At 37.6% G+C, this 17233-nt stretch overlaps 1 protein-coding gene and 1 pseudogene across 2 annotated transcripts; both read right to left on the bottom strand.

Moving 5' to 3' along the window:
• Positions 1-507: 507 nt before the first annotated feature.
• Positions 508-4950, bottom strand: LOC148677221 (extracellular calcium-sensing receptor-like). The gene is made up of 6 exons (XM_088643704.1): positions 4748-4950; positions 4313-4607; positions 3408-4220; positions 2726-2953; positions 2470-2593; positions 508-1939 (listed from the first exon to the last, which is right to left on the bottom strand). The coding sequence occupies exons 1-6, from the start codon at positions 4948-4950 to the stop codon at positions 1032-1034; spliced, it is 2571 nt and encodes an 856-aa protein (XP_088499830.1). The 3' UTR covers positions 508-1031.
• Positions 4951-9921: 4971 nt separating this feature from the next.
• Positions 9922-15499, bottom strand: LOC148677220 (extracellular calcium-sensing receptor-like; annotated as a pseudogene). The gene is made up of 6 exons (XR_015930145.1): positions 14235-15499; positions 13782-14076; positions 12791-13603; positions 11975-12202; positions 11644-11767; positions 9922-10940 (listed from the first exon to the last, which is right to left on the bottom strand). The product of XR_015930145.1 is annotated as an extracellular calcium-sensing receptor-like (transcript).
• Positions 15500-17233: the final 1734 nt, after the last annotated feature.

Below are 17233 nucleotides of genomic sequence, written 5' to 3'. Positions count from 1 at the left end.
AACTGATTGAATATATATCTTTTGTATTCTGATAACCCTCTCGATAAGATCTGTTAGTTTAAGGCATATTCTATGTATTAATAAATGTATCCTCGTGTATTAGTACCTGTGTGTGTGCGTTGTTTGAGTTATGTCGCATGGTTGGACTCTAAAGCCATCAAAAGAATCAACTTTGTGATTTACTGCTACAATTAATAATTGTCTCAGTAAATGCCCAAACCTTACAGAACTGGTGCCTTCAGAGAGCCACTAACATTACATATTTGGCGTCCCTGAAACGGCTATGAATCACTACAAGCGTAATGCTTCCACACGCCACATTACGCACTCACGTAATGCTGCGTGTGCTTTACATTTCACATTTGGTCTGTCAATGGATTCCAATCAAATTACAAGAACTGAATAACGAAAATGCATGAGAACACTGCTTGATAAACATTTTAATTGCTTTGTGTTTTTCTTACAGAAATAATGTCTGTCAGAGAATCTTTTAAAATATTTTTTTGCAGTTACAGTTTTTTACACCTAGCTTTCATTAACTTCTAGTGCCAGTTCTAAGTAACAAAATAGCCTTATAACACATAGAACAAAAATGGTCTATTTTTTTAGAAATGAATAAATTCAGACATTTAACATTTTTGAACATTTTAGAACAAAAGGTTATGGAACAGTTGATGATGGAATAATTCTTTGTCCTACTGCATTTGAAACCCAATGAACTACTTTCACATTTAAGCATGCCAAAAATGTTTTGTAATTTAGATTGGGATGAAGAAATCAACCGGCAAGTACAGAGGAAAACTGTTCTAGAAAATAAGACTAAAACCAATGGCATACAGTTTGATTTAATTTTTTTGATCCAAACTTGTGCCTCATTCTAACAAATTGTAAAATACAGACAGCTATCAAGACAAAGTGGAGGTACTAAAAAGAGGGAAGAAACTAAAATCCAATTAAATAAATTTAACTCAGAGAAAGGAAATGTGGACAATAATTTATGGAGCAAAATAAATGTTCCAAAGAGATCTGCCTTATTTTATCGGTGCTTTACCCATTAAATGTTTCTTGGTATTTTTCTCAGGTTGAAGTAATATAATATAACATTTTGGCATAAAGATGCAGAAAAGTAACCCATAGGTTGATGCTAGAATTGCGAATATTTCCACAGCTACTGTGAACTTCCCAGGGGAGCTGATGTAAGCTGGGATAAAGGTGATCCAGACAGCACAGAATATGAGCATGCTGAATGTAATGAATTTGGCTTCATTGAAGTTATCAGGCAGCTTCCGAGCCAGGAAAGCGAGTACAAAGCACATGGCAGAGAGGAATCCTATATAACCTAACACAGCCCCGAATCCCACTGTTGAACCTAAATTACATTCTAAAATGTTTTTTTCTTTATAATATTTTGTATTGTTTTGAGGAAAAGGAGGTGATATTGCCAACCAAAAAGTGCAAATCAAGACCTGCACAAGTGTGAATCCAAGAACACTTAACCGCTGCTGTTTGGGGCCAAACCATTTCATAATGTTATTGCCTGGCAGTGTAGCTCTAAAGGCCATTAACACCACTATTGTTTTCCCCAGAACACAAGAGATGCACAGGACAAATGTGATCCCAAATGCTGTGTGGCGCAACATACAGGACCAGTCAGAGGGCTGGCCAATGAAAGTAAGTGAACAGAGGAAACACAGTGTCAACGAAAAGAGCAGAAGGAAACTCAGTTCAGAGTTATTGGCTCTTACAATGGGAGTAAATCTGTACTGGAAAAAAATAACACCAATTACCATGGTTAAGCAAGTTCCAAGCAATGCAAATGTGACTAAAAGTACCCCCATTAATTCTCTAAAAGACAAAAACTCAACACTTTTTAAGATACACTGATTTCGTTGTTCAGCTGGTCTGTACTCCAAAGGACATAAGGTACATCCCAATGAGTCTGAAAAGAGAAAAAAATGAAAATCTAAAAACAGATGTCATAAATGTGTAGCCAAACTATAAAGCATTGATATGGATCCTGCAAAAGTCATTTAAATAAATCAATTAATAACATGATTTTAATTTCTACCATGATATAGATACTGTATAATCCAGATAGTGAATTCCAGTTCAAATTAGTTGTTTTATTAAAATGTACACAGCTCCCAGATATATTTCATTGCTTGAATGCCATTTTCAGCAGAAAGCAAAGTTAGTAATAAAGAATGTAGTATAAACTACAACAAACTTTCCTAACCACTAAGAAAACCATTGTAAACTTTATCACTCATCAGGCAGTGTTTTCATTCATGCGAGTAAAACACAGAATTACAAAGAAACAACACATATTATTAAATTCTGTTTTTCACTGGCTACAAACTACACAACATTTTTGGTACAAGTATATACAGTTTCGGACAGTTCCATTCATTGTTTGAAAAACAAAAGTATATAATTCACTATGGCAAACACACAGTAAACGTGATCTACCTGTAGTGTTGCTGAACTCTCCCTCCGCACAGGGGATGCAGACAAAGCAGCAGACTGGCTTCCCTTTCTCAATGGCCTTACGAGTGCCTGGAAGGCAGCTCTCACTGCAGACCGACTTTGGTATCTGCAGTTTGGCAACCAGTGATGCAGAGTCAGAGAGTTCAAGACTTTTATTTTTAAAATGCCATGGATTAGTTAAACAAATACAATTAACACCTGAAACAGGCGATACTGAATAATCAGGTATAAATCTTACCTTATACTGATGACCTGCCCACACAGGACTAATATTATTCATTATAAATTGCTGTCCTTCTGGAAAAGAGCCATCATAAAAACCGATAATTTTGAATGTTGTAATTCCCTCATTGTTCGGCTGCCAGTTTACTATTGCATATCGTGCTACTGGATCCCCATTGTCATCAAAAAATACTTTCTCTCCTTTCTGGGTTGTGTAGTTAACTCTCTTGAGGTAATGTTGTACCTGGAGGAAAATAAGTTGTTAACATAATTTTCTTAACTTTGCTTACTTTCATTCTATATTACCCCTTGGGAAGTGGGGATATGTATTTTCTATATATATATATTCTACTGTACATAGCCTTATAACTTGGTAAACAAAGAAGATGGAAGTTTTAAAAAATCCTTGTAATTTACTTATTCTTTAGTTTTAGAAAAAATTAACACTAACACTAATAGTGTTATAGTGTAGTATAGATAGATTTATTTAATTTTCTTTTAATTTCTTCATTGATAATTCATGATTTATACTGTACCACATTTGTGATATTTGAAAACTACACTCAGTTTAATATGATGTGACAAAAGGGTAATTAAGTCAGTGGAAGTTAAAAATGTCAGGTGGCTGAATTACATACTCAAACTTGAATTGATTTTGCTTTTAAATATTTGCATGATCAGAAAATCAATTACCTTACCTGCCAGCTTTCTATTCTGTGTTTGTTTGCACATGTTCTGTTATCAAAAGGTCCGTGTCCATTTTGACATGACATTAGATCATGAAGTGAATGAGCTATAGCATACACTGCTTTATACACATTGTTGGATATCCTCAGTTCAGACACATCAGTGTATTGGTTATGTATTTCTTTCAAAGTCTCTTTTCCTGTGCATGGCTTAACACTCACGTTGCTATTAGAATTCAGTTTACAATTGAAAATATTTTCCCAAAATTCATTTAACCCAGTATTTCCAGGTGTGTCTGATGGATGAGTATTAAGAATAAATTCTTTCAGTCCTGGTATCTCTGCACTTGGAATTGCAAAGCCAATAGAGCCTCCCAGGATTGTATAACCTTCTTTTGATGCAAGATTGCTGTCTGTAATCCATGCCTCACTGCCCACCCACTGGAAGCCTGTGACATTCTGAAGTGTAAATTCTTTGACTAATAATTCCAATTCTATATAAGATATAAAAGCAACAATTACATTTGAGGTTGACTTTTTCACAATATCTACTACTTTAAGGAATTTCTCCCTTGGATCAGTTCTGTAAATTGCCTCTGAATATTCAATACAGATCCCCTCCTGCTGAGCAGCTTGTAGAAAGGTAGCCATCCCATTGTTGCCATAATCATTGTTAGTTCGAATGGCTCCGACCCAGGTCCATCCAAAATGCTTCACAAGCTTTGCCAGGGCTGTACTTTGGTAATAATCACTGGGAATTGTCCTGAAGAAATTAGGAAACTCCTTTCTGTTACTGAGGCAGGCACAGGTAGCAAAGTGACTGATCTACAGGAAAGGAGAAACAACATAAAATGCTGATGAAGAGGAAGAATGCATTTCTTTTACTTCATTAACTGATGAAAATACTGTTTTCTCACCACAGGTATGTTAAAGGGTCCAACAGTTGTTGCAAGTCCAATTGTCGGTGAAGATTCAGATAGTCCTATTATTGCGTGGACAGAGGGTGACTTGGTGCAGGAGCTCTTTAAATTAATTTCCTCTTGCTGCTCATTCATTAATGCCAATGCAGCTTTTATAGCCAAAGCTATGGTTCCACAATCATTATAAATCTTATAGCCCAGAGACACATTGGGAAGAATATCAGAACTGTTATTTATTTCTTCAATAGCAAATATTAATGTTTGAGCATACTGCAGTTCATCAAGGTTTAAACTGTTTGGAGAAATATTGACAAATCCTTAGATTTATTATTATTGTTGTACTGTACTTACAATAGCATTCTATTCACCAATAACAAAATCTGTAAAATATGCATTTGTCAGAATTAATTCAAAACAAAGTATTAATCTTACCTTGTACACATGAGTTTTCCTGAGGTGACCTTAAATGTTGGCTTTGTAAAAACAGTTTGTTTATGGAATGAAAATATTGCCCCTATATTGATGTCCCCTTCTTTTGAAAACTGGGGCTGTTCTTGTGTTCCATATGGTTGACAATAAGGCTTCTCAGCCCCTGTGAAGAACAAAATCAATGATAACTTCACAAGCAGTAACATTACGGACTGTTTTTATTTTCTTTCCCATGTACAAAGCTGAGATAATTTACTTCCTGATACTTATACACTTTGCTCAAATCCCATGCGCTTAAATGAATGCACCAAGCATGAATTCTCAGAGGTAAGCTCATAGTAGAGTCTGCATTAGGAACGGAACAGAATTATGGTGCTACAGTATGTAATTGCTCAATGGAACTTCTGCTGTGTGTTTTATGCAAAGTTAAAAAATATTGCTATGAACTGCAAGTGAACTGATTTAATCCTTGTCATATGGCATAATCTGTTTTACAGGTTACATCTATTTTCCTTTCAGGTTTAAAGTTCTGACAGAAAATTTAGCATAGAAAGTTTTAAAATGTCTTTCCTTCTTTTCCAAATAGTTTTAATTTGACTGAAAAGCAATATCTACATAAAAATACACAATTTGTGTGAGATCATGCAATTTAGGACTACATAATGATTTTTATTAATAAATCTGGTTGTTGATTATGACCTTATCACCCATTATCAGAAATATAACCAAGATGCAATCATAAGATGAATCGTTGTGAAAGGTGAGAGACTATACAACATATCAAACACATCTACTATAGATGTTCCTGACCATCTCCATAATGTACTTCTGCCCACCTGCTGGGTGTCAAGACAGGGGGTTCTCAGGGCTCCAGACTGAATCTACAGTTTAGCTTGCACCCTGCTGGTTATGAGCTTATACAACCAGCTGCCTCTTCTGAGTGCTGTCGTTCCTTCCCAAAGACCAGCTGTCCACTGACAGAGATTTTCATGTTCTAAGAACATAATGTTGAATCCAGGCTTGATATGATGCCAAACCATGACAACTATGGGTCTGAGTCCACTTGAAACATTGAAGGGAACAGAATTTAAGCTCAGGCTGTTTGCTTCCCTGCCTGGTTACAATAATTAAATGATTCTCAAGGCCAGTAACCACTCACGCCCTTAACCAAAGCGATCTGTCCCACATCATTCAAGGCTCATTTTCCTAAGTTGCACATTGTGCCCTGAGCAAATATGACATCCCAGAGCTCCATCTCATAACAGAAATGGCTTTCAAATATATTATGAAAATTGTTTACCAATAATAGTTGGAAATTATTTTATTTCTTTGACCCAACCTGCGTCTCCACCTTTGCCTCTGTATTAACATAATGGGATCCAAAACTCTTGTGCTCTCTTTTTTGATAAACCAGCTCACTCACCTGGTTAACCTCTATTGGAAATGTTTTGCGATGCATCTTTTGACGACACACCAAGCTCATGGGCACCTTTCCAGCCACAAGGGACAGTGTTGTGGATCAAAGTGAGAATACTCTGACCTGCTTGTGCCCACCCAGAGCTGGGTGTATGTTGCTGCTTGAGAAATCCCCATCATGTGTGGCGAATACTGTAACGCTTGCCTCACTGTGATGCAGTGGGGTGTGTTGCAATTGCTGTGGCCAGCGTCTCATTGTAGTCCTTCCTGTTCCTGGTTTCTAGTTTTCTAGGGCTCTGTCTGTGGCTGTGCTGTCCAGAGGATTTAGGGCTCAAACAGGGGACCAGAGGATGGGACTCCACCTTGGACCCGGACCTCAGCACACGACTTGGCCTGGTCCAGGTGGCACCTGAGAAGTCCATGCCAACCAGCTCCAGATGCTTTCAGCAAGGACTGCATTCCATGACAGCGCACACCTGGCCTAGGCTCTAGAGAAGACCCCTCCCTGAGGCTGTGCGCTTTGAATCAGCCTGGCTCCTATGTCCTCCTGAGGGACTGCCCCAATATGGAGTACGCTGCCTGGCCTCGGAGGTTGGACCCCTCTGGACGAAACACAACTCCAGACCTACAATAGGTGGCTCTTCCCTGTCCTGCTCCAGCCTTTCCTGCACTTTCCTCCCCTGTGTTACAGTCCTTTAACCCACCTGCCTGCATCCCAGGAGACTCCAACTGCCTCCCGCTGCCCTTTCTCCGGGAGCCCAAATGCAGATTTTTGCAGACAGCATCAGCTCAGGTTGGCTTTGTGCCAGCCTCTCTAGTGCCTGAGGTGCAGTAAGTCACTCTCTGTGACCCCCAGGCTCTTGGGCCTGAAACACCTTTAGCGTTTGCTCCTGTGACCTGGGGGTCGGTACTGGCTGTAACAGATACAAGTCATGTTTTGAATTGAGGGATCTTCCTGTTCTCCCTCTCTGTCAGAGACAGTTGGACGGTTATGGAGCTGTCCATTATCCTAAAGTCATTTAGTCCTCTGGACTGAAATCCAGAGATTGTCCCACAATTATGGAGTGTAAGGTGGTACAGGACACACACTTACACGAAAGAACAATTTAGTGTTGAGCTAACTTTGTCATCTTGTCTGAACTGAGAGGTAACTGGAGTAGATAACTGTATTTCATTCTTAGAACAAAATTATAGCAAATGTGTTACCATACAGTATAGATAACACCTGTAATACAAGCATAAGATTTTAATTTAGACTGGTGTAATGTAGTGTGCTCTCTAAAGGCACCAGTTCTGTAGGGTTTGGGCATTTACTGGGACAATTATTAATTGTAGCAGTAAATCACAAAATTGATTCTTTTGATGGCTTTAGAATCCAACCATGTGATATAACTCAAACAACACACACACACAGGTACTAATACACGAGGATACATTTATTAATACATAAAATATGCATATAAAACTAACAGATCTTATCAAGAGGGTTATCAGAATACAAAAGGTATATATTCAGTCAGTTACAAAGAGTTACATATATCAAGAGGACACACGTTCAGTATATCATTCATTTAGACCGTTTCGTACATGAACTTGGTTATAACTTCTACATTAGATACTCAAAACAAGTACATAACTCTTAGGAATTAAATTGATATCAACTGGTTGGGATAACAATTGAATTCTCGAGCTGTAATACATTGAAGTTGAATACTCTTCCAATCTCTGGGGATTCAGATCTCCTGCGGGCACAAAGAAACAGTTGCAGGCTGTTGCTGTCCAATCCACGCTCTCTGGCTCCTTGCCAGGCTGTGTTGTGCGGTTTGCGACGGTGCGCTGCAGATGCTCACTGACCGGCTAGTTAGTGTTGGCTTTAACTAGCAAAGTTTGTGCACAGGAGAAAAGATGACTGTGGGTCCCAGCAAGTCAGGAAGAGGACCGGTTCGTTCCTGATGGAGAGCTAGTTCTGAATAGTTCTGAATAGTGATTCAGCTGTCCACAGTTCTGACCTCTTCACGAGGCCTGCTGCTGGTGCTAACCTCGGGTGGATCCTCTCGTTACTCTCTGGCAACCTCCGCTCTAGACTCTTAGAACAAAGGAAAGTTCTGGCACTCGGACACACTGGCCGTTCCGTGGTTGTCCGGGCTGAGTCTAAGAATGGCGAGAATGTCCTGCCCTTGGGAGCCTTCTGCTCCTGGGCCGTCCTGCCCTGGAATTCTCCTTTGAATTCTCTTTAGAAAAGTCCAAGAATTCTCCACAGAATCCTACTGAATCTCTCAGGCTCTCTGTGTTGCCTGTTTTTACCTGGAGGAACTTCAGCTCATTCATTGGCTGAAAGTTCCATGGGCATCAGAGTCCCACGTAGGTTACTTGGCCCTACCAGTCCCTGATTGGTTGATCAAGGTGAGATATGAGTCACTTACTCCTGACACTTAGGAATGCAGTCCAGATGTCCATCTGGCACTCCCTAGACAGATAGGCGCCAATGGATGACCATTGATCATGATAGCCAGGCTTAGCTAAGTGCATCACCCTTTGGGAGCTGTCCTAGGAAACCTTATCAAAGGAACCTTAAATCAGCCTGCATGAATAGTTTCTCTGTGGCTGCACCACAGAGATGAACAGAGAGATGAGGCCTCATTTGGGAAAGCCCATAACACTTAATTCTGTCTTATTAATAAGCCTCGCCGCTACACTGGGATGAAGTTATCAAGTCCCCTAATAACAAACGAGCAAACTAGTGAATGAACATAAAAATCATTGTCACAAAATCACAAAAACTTCATGAAGATTGAATAAAAGTAATGTTAAGACAAAGTGAGCAATGTCTCTATCAAATCTGCATACTTAGATGTTGCTCAGTCAGCTCTTCCAGTTACAGTAGGTAGTGAGTGTAAGTGTCCAAAATGTAACGTGATTTAGCCAATACTGAAACTTCTATAAAGGAACAAATATAAGTAGGTAGCTGCATCAGCATACAAAGGCTTCAAAGGAAAAAGTTAAAGGTTTTTTCCATGCTGAAAAGAGAGGAAAGGTAACACAATTCAGCTGTTGATCCTTCTTCACACCCGAAGAAGGCTCCACAGCCGAAACGTTGTCTTTCCTTTCTTCTTTTTTCAGCATAAAAATAAACTTTAAACTTGTTCCTTTACACTTTTATGTTATTGAAGAGACCACGGAGGCCCCACACAGAAAGCTGCACTGTCTGAAACTGAACCCCGGGCCCTGAATTAGTCTAACTGCTATTAAACTGAGTGCTGTGAAGCCAGTTCTTTAACTTTTTTACATCTTTCAATTTAGGAATCAATGCATATCCGAGCCTGGACTTTTAGTCATTAGTGCAAGACCATCTGTTCTAGCAGATGTTTAATACTAAAATTGTGACACTATTAGTGTGTAGGACACTGGTAGAAAAGAACATCATTAAAAGAATGTGTTCGTTTGCCCCTTGTAAAAGTTTCAGTAATTGTTCAGTCCACTAAAAATAAAATAAAATTGTCAGGACAACTTCAAAATAAACTGACTCAATTGAAAACTAGTTTTATACTTTTTTTGTATATTTTCACCCTTGTTGTATGTTGTATTATTAGAAATATACAATATTTCTTACCAATATCCTAGTTCACTAAAACATATTGTAGCTGTGCTGAAGAGATGTTAAATGTAATGATAGAAATGATATGCAAACATACAGTACTGTGCACACACAGTATGACAGATCTTTATAAGGAAATGTAGGATAAATCAGAATCAGAACACCGTTGTATTATTTTTATGCTTTTATTCCAGGGCATGTTTCACCAGAAAGAGAAAAAATATATTTTAACTAAAATATAATTTAAAAATGTAGGTACTCTAAGTTCTTTGTAATCTTAATTCTTTGGTGTTTTAGCCATTAAATGCTTCTTGGTATTTTTTTCTGGTTTTAGTAGAATAACATAACATTTTGGTACAAAAATACAAAACAGCAACCCATAACTTGATGCTAAAATAGCAAATATTTCCACAGCTACTGTGAACTTCCCAGGAGAGCTGATATAAGCTGGGATAAAGGTGATCCAGACAGCACAGAATATGAGCATGCTGAATGTAATGAATTTGGCTTCGTTGAAATTATCAGGCAGCTTCCGAGCCAAAAAAGCGAGTACAAAGCACAAGGCAGAGAGGAATCCTATATATCCTAAAACAGCCCAGAATGCACCTGCAGATCCCAGGTCACACTCCAGAATGATTCTTTCTGCATAATATTTCATGTTCTTATTTGGAAAAGGAGGTGATATTGTCAACCAAAGAATACAAATCAAGACCTGTACAAGTGTGAAAGCAAGAACACTTAACCGCTGCTGTGTGGGTCCAAACCATTTCATGATGTTACTGCCTGGTAGTGTAGCCCTAAAGGCCATTAACACCACTATTGTTTTCCCCAGAACACAAGAGATGCACAGGACAAATGTGATCCCAAATGCTGTGTGGCGCAACATACAGGACCAGTCAGAGGGCTGGCCAATGAAAGTAAGTGAACAGAGGAAACACAGTGTCAATGAAAAGAGCAGAAGGAAACTCAGTTCAGAGTTATTGGCTCTTACAAGCGGAGTGTCTCTGTGACAATAGAATATAATAGCGGTAATTATGGTTAGGCAAGTTCCAAACAATGAAAATGTTACTAATAGAATTCCCATAAATTCTTGAAAAGACAAAAACTCAATATTTTTTAGAAGGCAATCATTTCTTTGTTCATTTGATCTGTAATCTGAAGGGCACTTCACACAATCCACTGAATCTGAAATTAGAGGACAACAAAACAAAATCTGACTTTTCATTTCTGCAGTTCAAAAATATTTTCTATGTATGATATATAATTTAATATTTGCTTTTTTAGATAATAATTTAGATTAAAAAAAACTTCAGAAAGTATGGTTCTTTATTTTGAAGTAATTTAGATCACTCTCCTAATTTCTTGCTTGAGATTTCTTAAAAATCCACAAATAATGATTCATTTGCAGAATGTTATTTTGCCCTAGTTAATGAAACCTAAATTCATTTTAAGAATTTAATGACATTATTTAGAAGTCAACAGGTTGACTATTACTGGGCTGAAGTATTTTCCTTGCATTATCGCGAACAATCTGAAAAACCTGTGATAAAGCTGTTTATTAATCACTTAAACCCAAAACATTTTCTCAAAGAGACTGAAGCACTTTTGAAACATTGCAATAAATCATTTGATAATTTGTTTTTCCTGTAAATTGAATGACTTTACCAACTACAAGCTGTGTTTCTTCTCAACCTTTTTTATTTTTTGCTGACAGTGGATTGTGTTGGGTTTATAAAATATGCAGTCTACTAATACTATGAATATTTAAATGAATGTAAGGGTTCCATGTCATGCTTAGCTAAAAGTCATTTTTTCCTATTTGAAATACTATGGATACATGTATTTAATACATATGATCAAATGAGTTGCAGTGCTTTTCACACCTCACCTGTAGTGTTGCTGAACTCCCCCTCTGCACAGGGGATGCAGACGAAGCAGCAGACTGGCTTCCCTTTCTCAATGGCCTTACGAGTCCCTGGAAGGCAGCTCTCACTGCAGACTGACTTTGGTATCTGCAGTTTGGCAACCAGTGATGCAGAGTCAGAGAGTGCAAGACTTTTATTTAAAAGAAGCCATGTATTATTTAAACAAATACAATTATGCACATTTCATGATTGCATGATAAACATTTAATATATGCATTTGTGGATGAGTACCTATTTTAGGGGTTCATTTTAATTGGTGCCTAATTAAGTCTGAATCCTCAGGTAGTACCTTACCTTATCCTGGTTGCCTGCCCACACCACGTTAACATCATTCATTAAAAATTGTTGTCCTTCCGGTAAAGAGGCATCATATACACCAATAATTTTGAATGTTGTGATTCCTTCATTGTTGAGCTGCCAGTTCACTATTGAATATCGTGCTACTGGATCTCCATTTTCATCAAAATAAATGTTTTTTCCATTTCTAGTTGTAAAATTAACTTGCTTCAGGTAATAGAGAACCTAGAAGAAAACAACCTGGTAAGATTCACATTTGTGAATAAAAAATATAACTGCATCTCATTTTGTCATATAAAATTTTAACAAATGTGAAAACACCTTAGAAACAAATATAGTATACAGTACATAACCATCGTCATACCTTTAAATTATTATTTTTTTTACGCAGTAGCTTATAATGTTATGGAGAACTTCAGTTACTAAAGGGGGTTCTTCAAGCATAGTATACATCCATCCATTTTCTAACTGCTTCTTATAATTCAGGGTCACAGGGAGCCACAGTCTATCCCAGCAAGCAACGGGTGTACACCTTGGACAGGATTGCACTCCATATTAGGGCACACACAAACACAGACACACACAAACTCACACAGGACCAGTGCTCCCAGAAGCCATTTAGCCTACCAGTATGTTTTCGGACTGTGGGAGGAAGCCCGGATACAAACTCAATATAGCAACCCGGGTCCGGAATTAAACACAGGACCCGGTACTGCAAGGCAGCAAAGCTAACCACTACACCACTGAGCAGTCCAGTCCGTTATTATTCAGGCATTAAATTAGAAACATTTGGAGGAGAACTCATGTCCTTACCTGCCAGGGTTCTATATTCGCTTTATTTGCACATGTTCTGTTGTCGAAAGGTCCTTGTCCATTTTGACACATCATCAGGTTGTGTAATGAATGGGCTATGGCATACACTGCTTTATACACATTGTTGGATATCCTTACTTCAGATACATCAGTGTATAGGTTGTTTATTTCATCCAAAGACTCTGTTCCTGTGCATGGCTTCATACTCACATCACTCTGGGAATTCAGGGTACAGTTGAAAATACTTTCCCAGAATTCACTTAAGCCAGTGTTTCCAGGTGTGTCTGATGGACGAGCATTTAAAATAAATTCTTTCAGTCCTGGTACTTCTGCATTTGGAATTGCAAAGCCAATGGCCCCACCCAGGACTTTATAACCTGCACGCGACGCAAGATTGCTGTCTGTTATCCATGCCTCACTGCCCACCCACTGGAAACCTATGACATTCTGAAGGATTAGTTCTTTTACTAATATTTCAAAATCTATATAAGATGCAAAAACAATAATTAGTCTTGAAGTCGATTTTTTAATAATGTCTACAAGTTTAAGGAATTTCTCTCTAGGATCAGTTCTATAAATGGCCTCTGAGTATTCAATACAGATCCCCTCCTGCTGGGCAGCTTGAATGAAGGTAGCCATCCCATTGTTGCCATAATCATCATCAGTTCTGATAGCTCCAACCCAGGTCCATCCAAAGTGCTTCACAAACTTTGCCAGGGCTCTGCTTTGGTAATAATCACTGGGAATTGTTCTGAAGAAGCTGGGAAAGTCCTTTCTGTTACTGAGACAGGCACAGGAAGCAAAGTGACTTACCTGCAGGAAAGGAATATTTACATTATATACACACATATACATTATATATATTTAGGTTTGAGCAGGGATCTGTTTGTGTGTACATTGGAAAGGAACAAGTAATATATAATTCCATCTTTAAAAGCAGAAAGAAAAAAAATATTTTTTTGTTTAGTATGTCCAAAATAAGTTTTCTTACCACAGGCATGTTAAAGGGTCCAACAGTTGTTGCAAGTCCAATTGTCTGTGAAGATCCCGAAAGCCCTATTATTGCAGCAACAGTGGATTTTCTGTTGCAGGTCTTATTTGGATGAAATCCTTTCTCCTGTTCATTCATTAAAGCCAGTGCTGCCCTTACAACCAGATTCATGGAACCACAAGCGTTATATATCTTATAACCCAAAGAAATATTAGGTAGAATGTCGGACCTGTTATTTATTTCTTCAATTGCAAAGATCATAGTTTGAGCATATTGGAATTCTGCAGGATTTAAACTGTAGGGAAAGTGCAATGTATAATTTTACTAATTTATTATTATTGCCACTATTTTTCAGGATAGAATATACCGCAAATCTGAATAAACAAAGAGTTTAATATAATGTATTGTGTTTGGAAGCAAACATAAATGAATAACAAACATTGAAAAACTTACCCTTCACATGCCATTTCCTCTGGGTTGACTTTAAATGATGGATTCACAAATATACTTTTCTTATGAAATGAAAGAAGAGCTCCTATTGTGATACCCCCTTCTTTTGAAAAGTGAGGCAATTGCTGCTTTCCATACGGTTGACAAACAGGATTTTCTGCACTCGTGAAAACAGCAATTAAAACAATATCTGCAAGTAGCAACATTGTAGACCTTTCTTTCTTGAAATCCAAAGTTAAGAGTCATTATTTCAAGGCACTTATATACTGAGATGCAAATCTTATATGCTTAATTAACATTATGCAGTGTTCTGATACAAAAGCATCAATACTCAGAGGTAGATTCTAGGAGTTTGTTTTTTTTCCTACTTAGAGACAATTAAAAATAGCAACCACATGGATCGGAATAAACAGACATAAGAGTGATTAAGTTCTACTTCCACATTTTCATTGAACACCACATGAAACTAGTTTCCCTTGGTTGTATTGTGTTTGTCGACATCATAATGTTATAGTATAGAAAATGCAGCATTACTGTTATGAATAACTGATTCATTAATGGAAGCAAGAAAGTTATCAGGGCATTATCAAGAAAAAAGCATACATTCTGTTCTATTTTGATGAAAATATATCCCTGTAGAAATACTGGAAAACCAATTGACTTCAAAATGAACAATTAGGCATTTCTGCCTGTGTGGTTTACTATCTGGCCCAAACCAGGCTCTGCCCAAATGAATTCTTTCATTATTTGTTCAGTAATATATACATAGACGCTATGTAAAAATGTATTGCCATTGTATTTGTGCTGTAGAAAGAATAGCAAAATGTGTGCATTTCTGGTTCTATGGCAATTGAATTTACATGAGCAGTGTTACATTTGTTTAACTATTTGTGCACACAGAGCTTTCATTTAATTAATGCAAAAATGCAAAACCTTTACGCCTAAATTCCAGAAAGTGACGTACTTAAGAGTTCCGCTTAAAATACAGACTCTACCTCTTTAAAATAGTGGATTACCATGATATCTCAGGTTTCTGGCCTGTGCTCATTGTTCTCATTGTTCTGTTTTTACCACTTCATCTTTTTACTATTCAGCAGGGGTCCATTCTCATGACTTCTCTTATTATTTTTCCACTTGGATTGAAAGAATAATCTGATTTTCCGCTCATAAGCACTAACAAAACCCTTTGTTGTTTCAGTCATGGCCCGTATCTAATTCCTACACACATACACACACAAGCTCTAACTTGGTACTGTGTATCATATTACAGTCTGGAAGCCTGTCATTTTATATGCAGCTACATCAATTGATTCTAGTATTCCACTACTACTTGTATTTTATAACAATAATAATAATAATAATAATAATAATAATAATAATAATAATAATAATAATGCCACTAGAATGTGTACTGCTTAGAATACTTGGAACACACATGGTTCTTCGTGATTACTACAATGGAATAAAGATAAGGATAAGATTAAGATCAGGAAGATAAGGAAAGTAGTGATAAATTATATCTATTCAAGGTTAATCATCAATAAATAATATGAAATAGAGATCCAGGACCCATCTCTGAATGGGAGCAATAGACTGTAGAGTCTCATGGGGAGCTGGGGGGAACAGCAGGCCTGCAGGGTGTCTGTAAAGAGCACAGGTAGCACACAGTTAATCTCCACTGATAGACAGACTGAAGCACAGGGCTGCAGGCAGGGTGTGAAAGCAGAGGCAACAAACAGCACTCGGAACAGTTATACTGCTGTAGTGTAACTCTGATGTGGAGTCAGTGCCCGAGAGGAAAACAAAGCATGGAATAAAGATGATTGTGGCCTGGCACAATTTCAATTTTGCCTAATATTTTTTGCTTCAGATTTGTTTTGCTCAGACCTCAGAATTTATGCTTGCCTCTACCCAGAAATTAGAATGGTATATCTATATTTATTTTTATACACCCTTAACCTACTGTATTTTACCTGTTTTACATGCAAAAGTAAAGTTATATATGCTGTGGGGATTTCTGGTGCAGTTTTTGTAGACTGTATATACATTAATATTGAAAAAAAAATTGTATTTATATAAAAATAAACTAGTGAATAGATTTGCTTGTGACTGCTTCTGTGTGCATTTATAAGCAAAGATTAGTTGAGCAGTTAATCAGACAGAGTTTCACTGTGCCTTTGGGTACCTTATCCTTTCCAAGACAATTCATAGTCAAATGTGTGCTTTTCATTCTGATTGTATTTAGCTGTTTCTATGTTACTTGTGTTCCTGTTTATGAACCATTTCAAACTGTGTTGTGTAACCATATATCTGTTATATGTATTAATAAAACACCCCTACAGATGTTTAAAATGAGCATCTCAAGTTAGAAAAGAAAAACAATTTAGCCAGCTGTTTTCCATACATTTCAAGCATGTATTCCAGCCTTCTGCATGATCTTATGCCTTCCATACTACAACGGGCACTGTAAAGACGTTTACTGTAAATTTGTCTATGACAGACCAACGGACCACGAGTACGGACCGAGTACCCTGTCGATCAACCAATCACGTACCGCGGTACCGAGCGTCATCGTGCGTCACAATGCGACGCCGTAGCCAATTACCTCCGGTACGTGTCTGTACCGCGCACTTTGAATTGCTGCATCTGTATGTTTACAGACTCCATTTTATGATTATTATTGTGTCGTATACCTATTATCTGTGTATGGTTCTGTAAATAAGTGCTGTACATACAGTAGGGTCTCCTAAGCCAATAACATTCTTAGAATAAAATCTTCCCTCCAGACTTTACATTCTCATTTTCTGTCTTTAAAAGCACTCTTAAAATAACCTACAGGGATTTGTATGATAGGTCCTGCTGGGTAATAATGTGGTATTATGAATATATGAATATGAATGACCCAGATTCTAAATACTTAGTAAGCTCATCAAGTTCACAGACTATACCAAAAAAGAATTATACGTAATTATTGCAGAAGCTGCAAAGGAAATCTAAGACTG

The sequence above is a fragment of the Lepisosteus platostomus genome, chromosome 2 (genome assembly GCF_059453375.1).
Source record: "Lepisosteus platostomus isolate fLepPlt1 chromosome 2, fLepPlt1.hap1, whole genome shotgun sequence".
Lineage (NCBI taxonomy): Eukaryota > Metazoa > Chordata > Actinopteri > Semionotiformes > Lepisosteidae > Lepisosteus > Lepisosteus platostomus.
The sequence above is the reverse complement of the archived record's forward strand: the minus strand, read 5'-3'. Positions and strand labels throughout refer to the sequence as shown.

Coding starts and splice junctions, on each gene's coding strand:
- LOC148677221 (XM_088643704.1), bottom strand. CDS start 4,950: ATGTTACTGCTTGTGAAGTTATCATTGATTTTGTTCTTCACAGGGGCT. Junction 4,608..4,747: donor GGAAAACTCATGTGTACAAG/GTAAGATTAATA, acceptor TTCTCCAAACAG/TTTAAACCTTGATGAACTGC. Junction 2,594..2,725: donor GGGCAGGTCATCAGTATAAG/GTAAGATTTATA, acceptor GCCAAACTGCAG/ATACCAAAGTCGGTCTGCAG.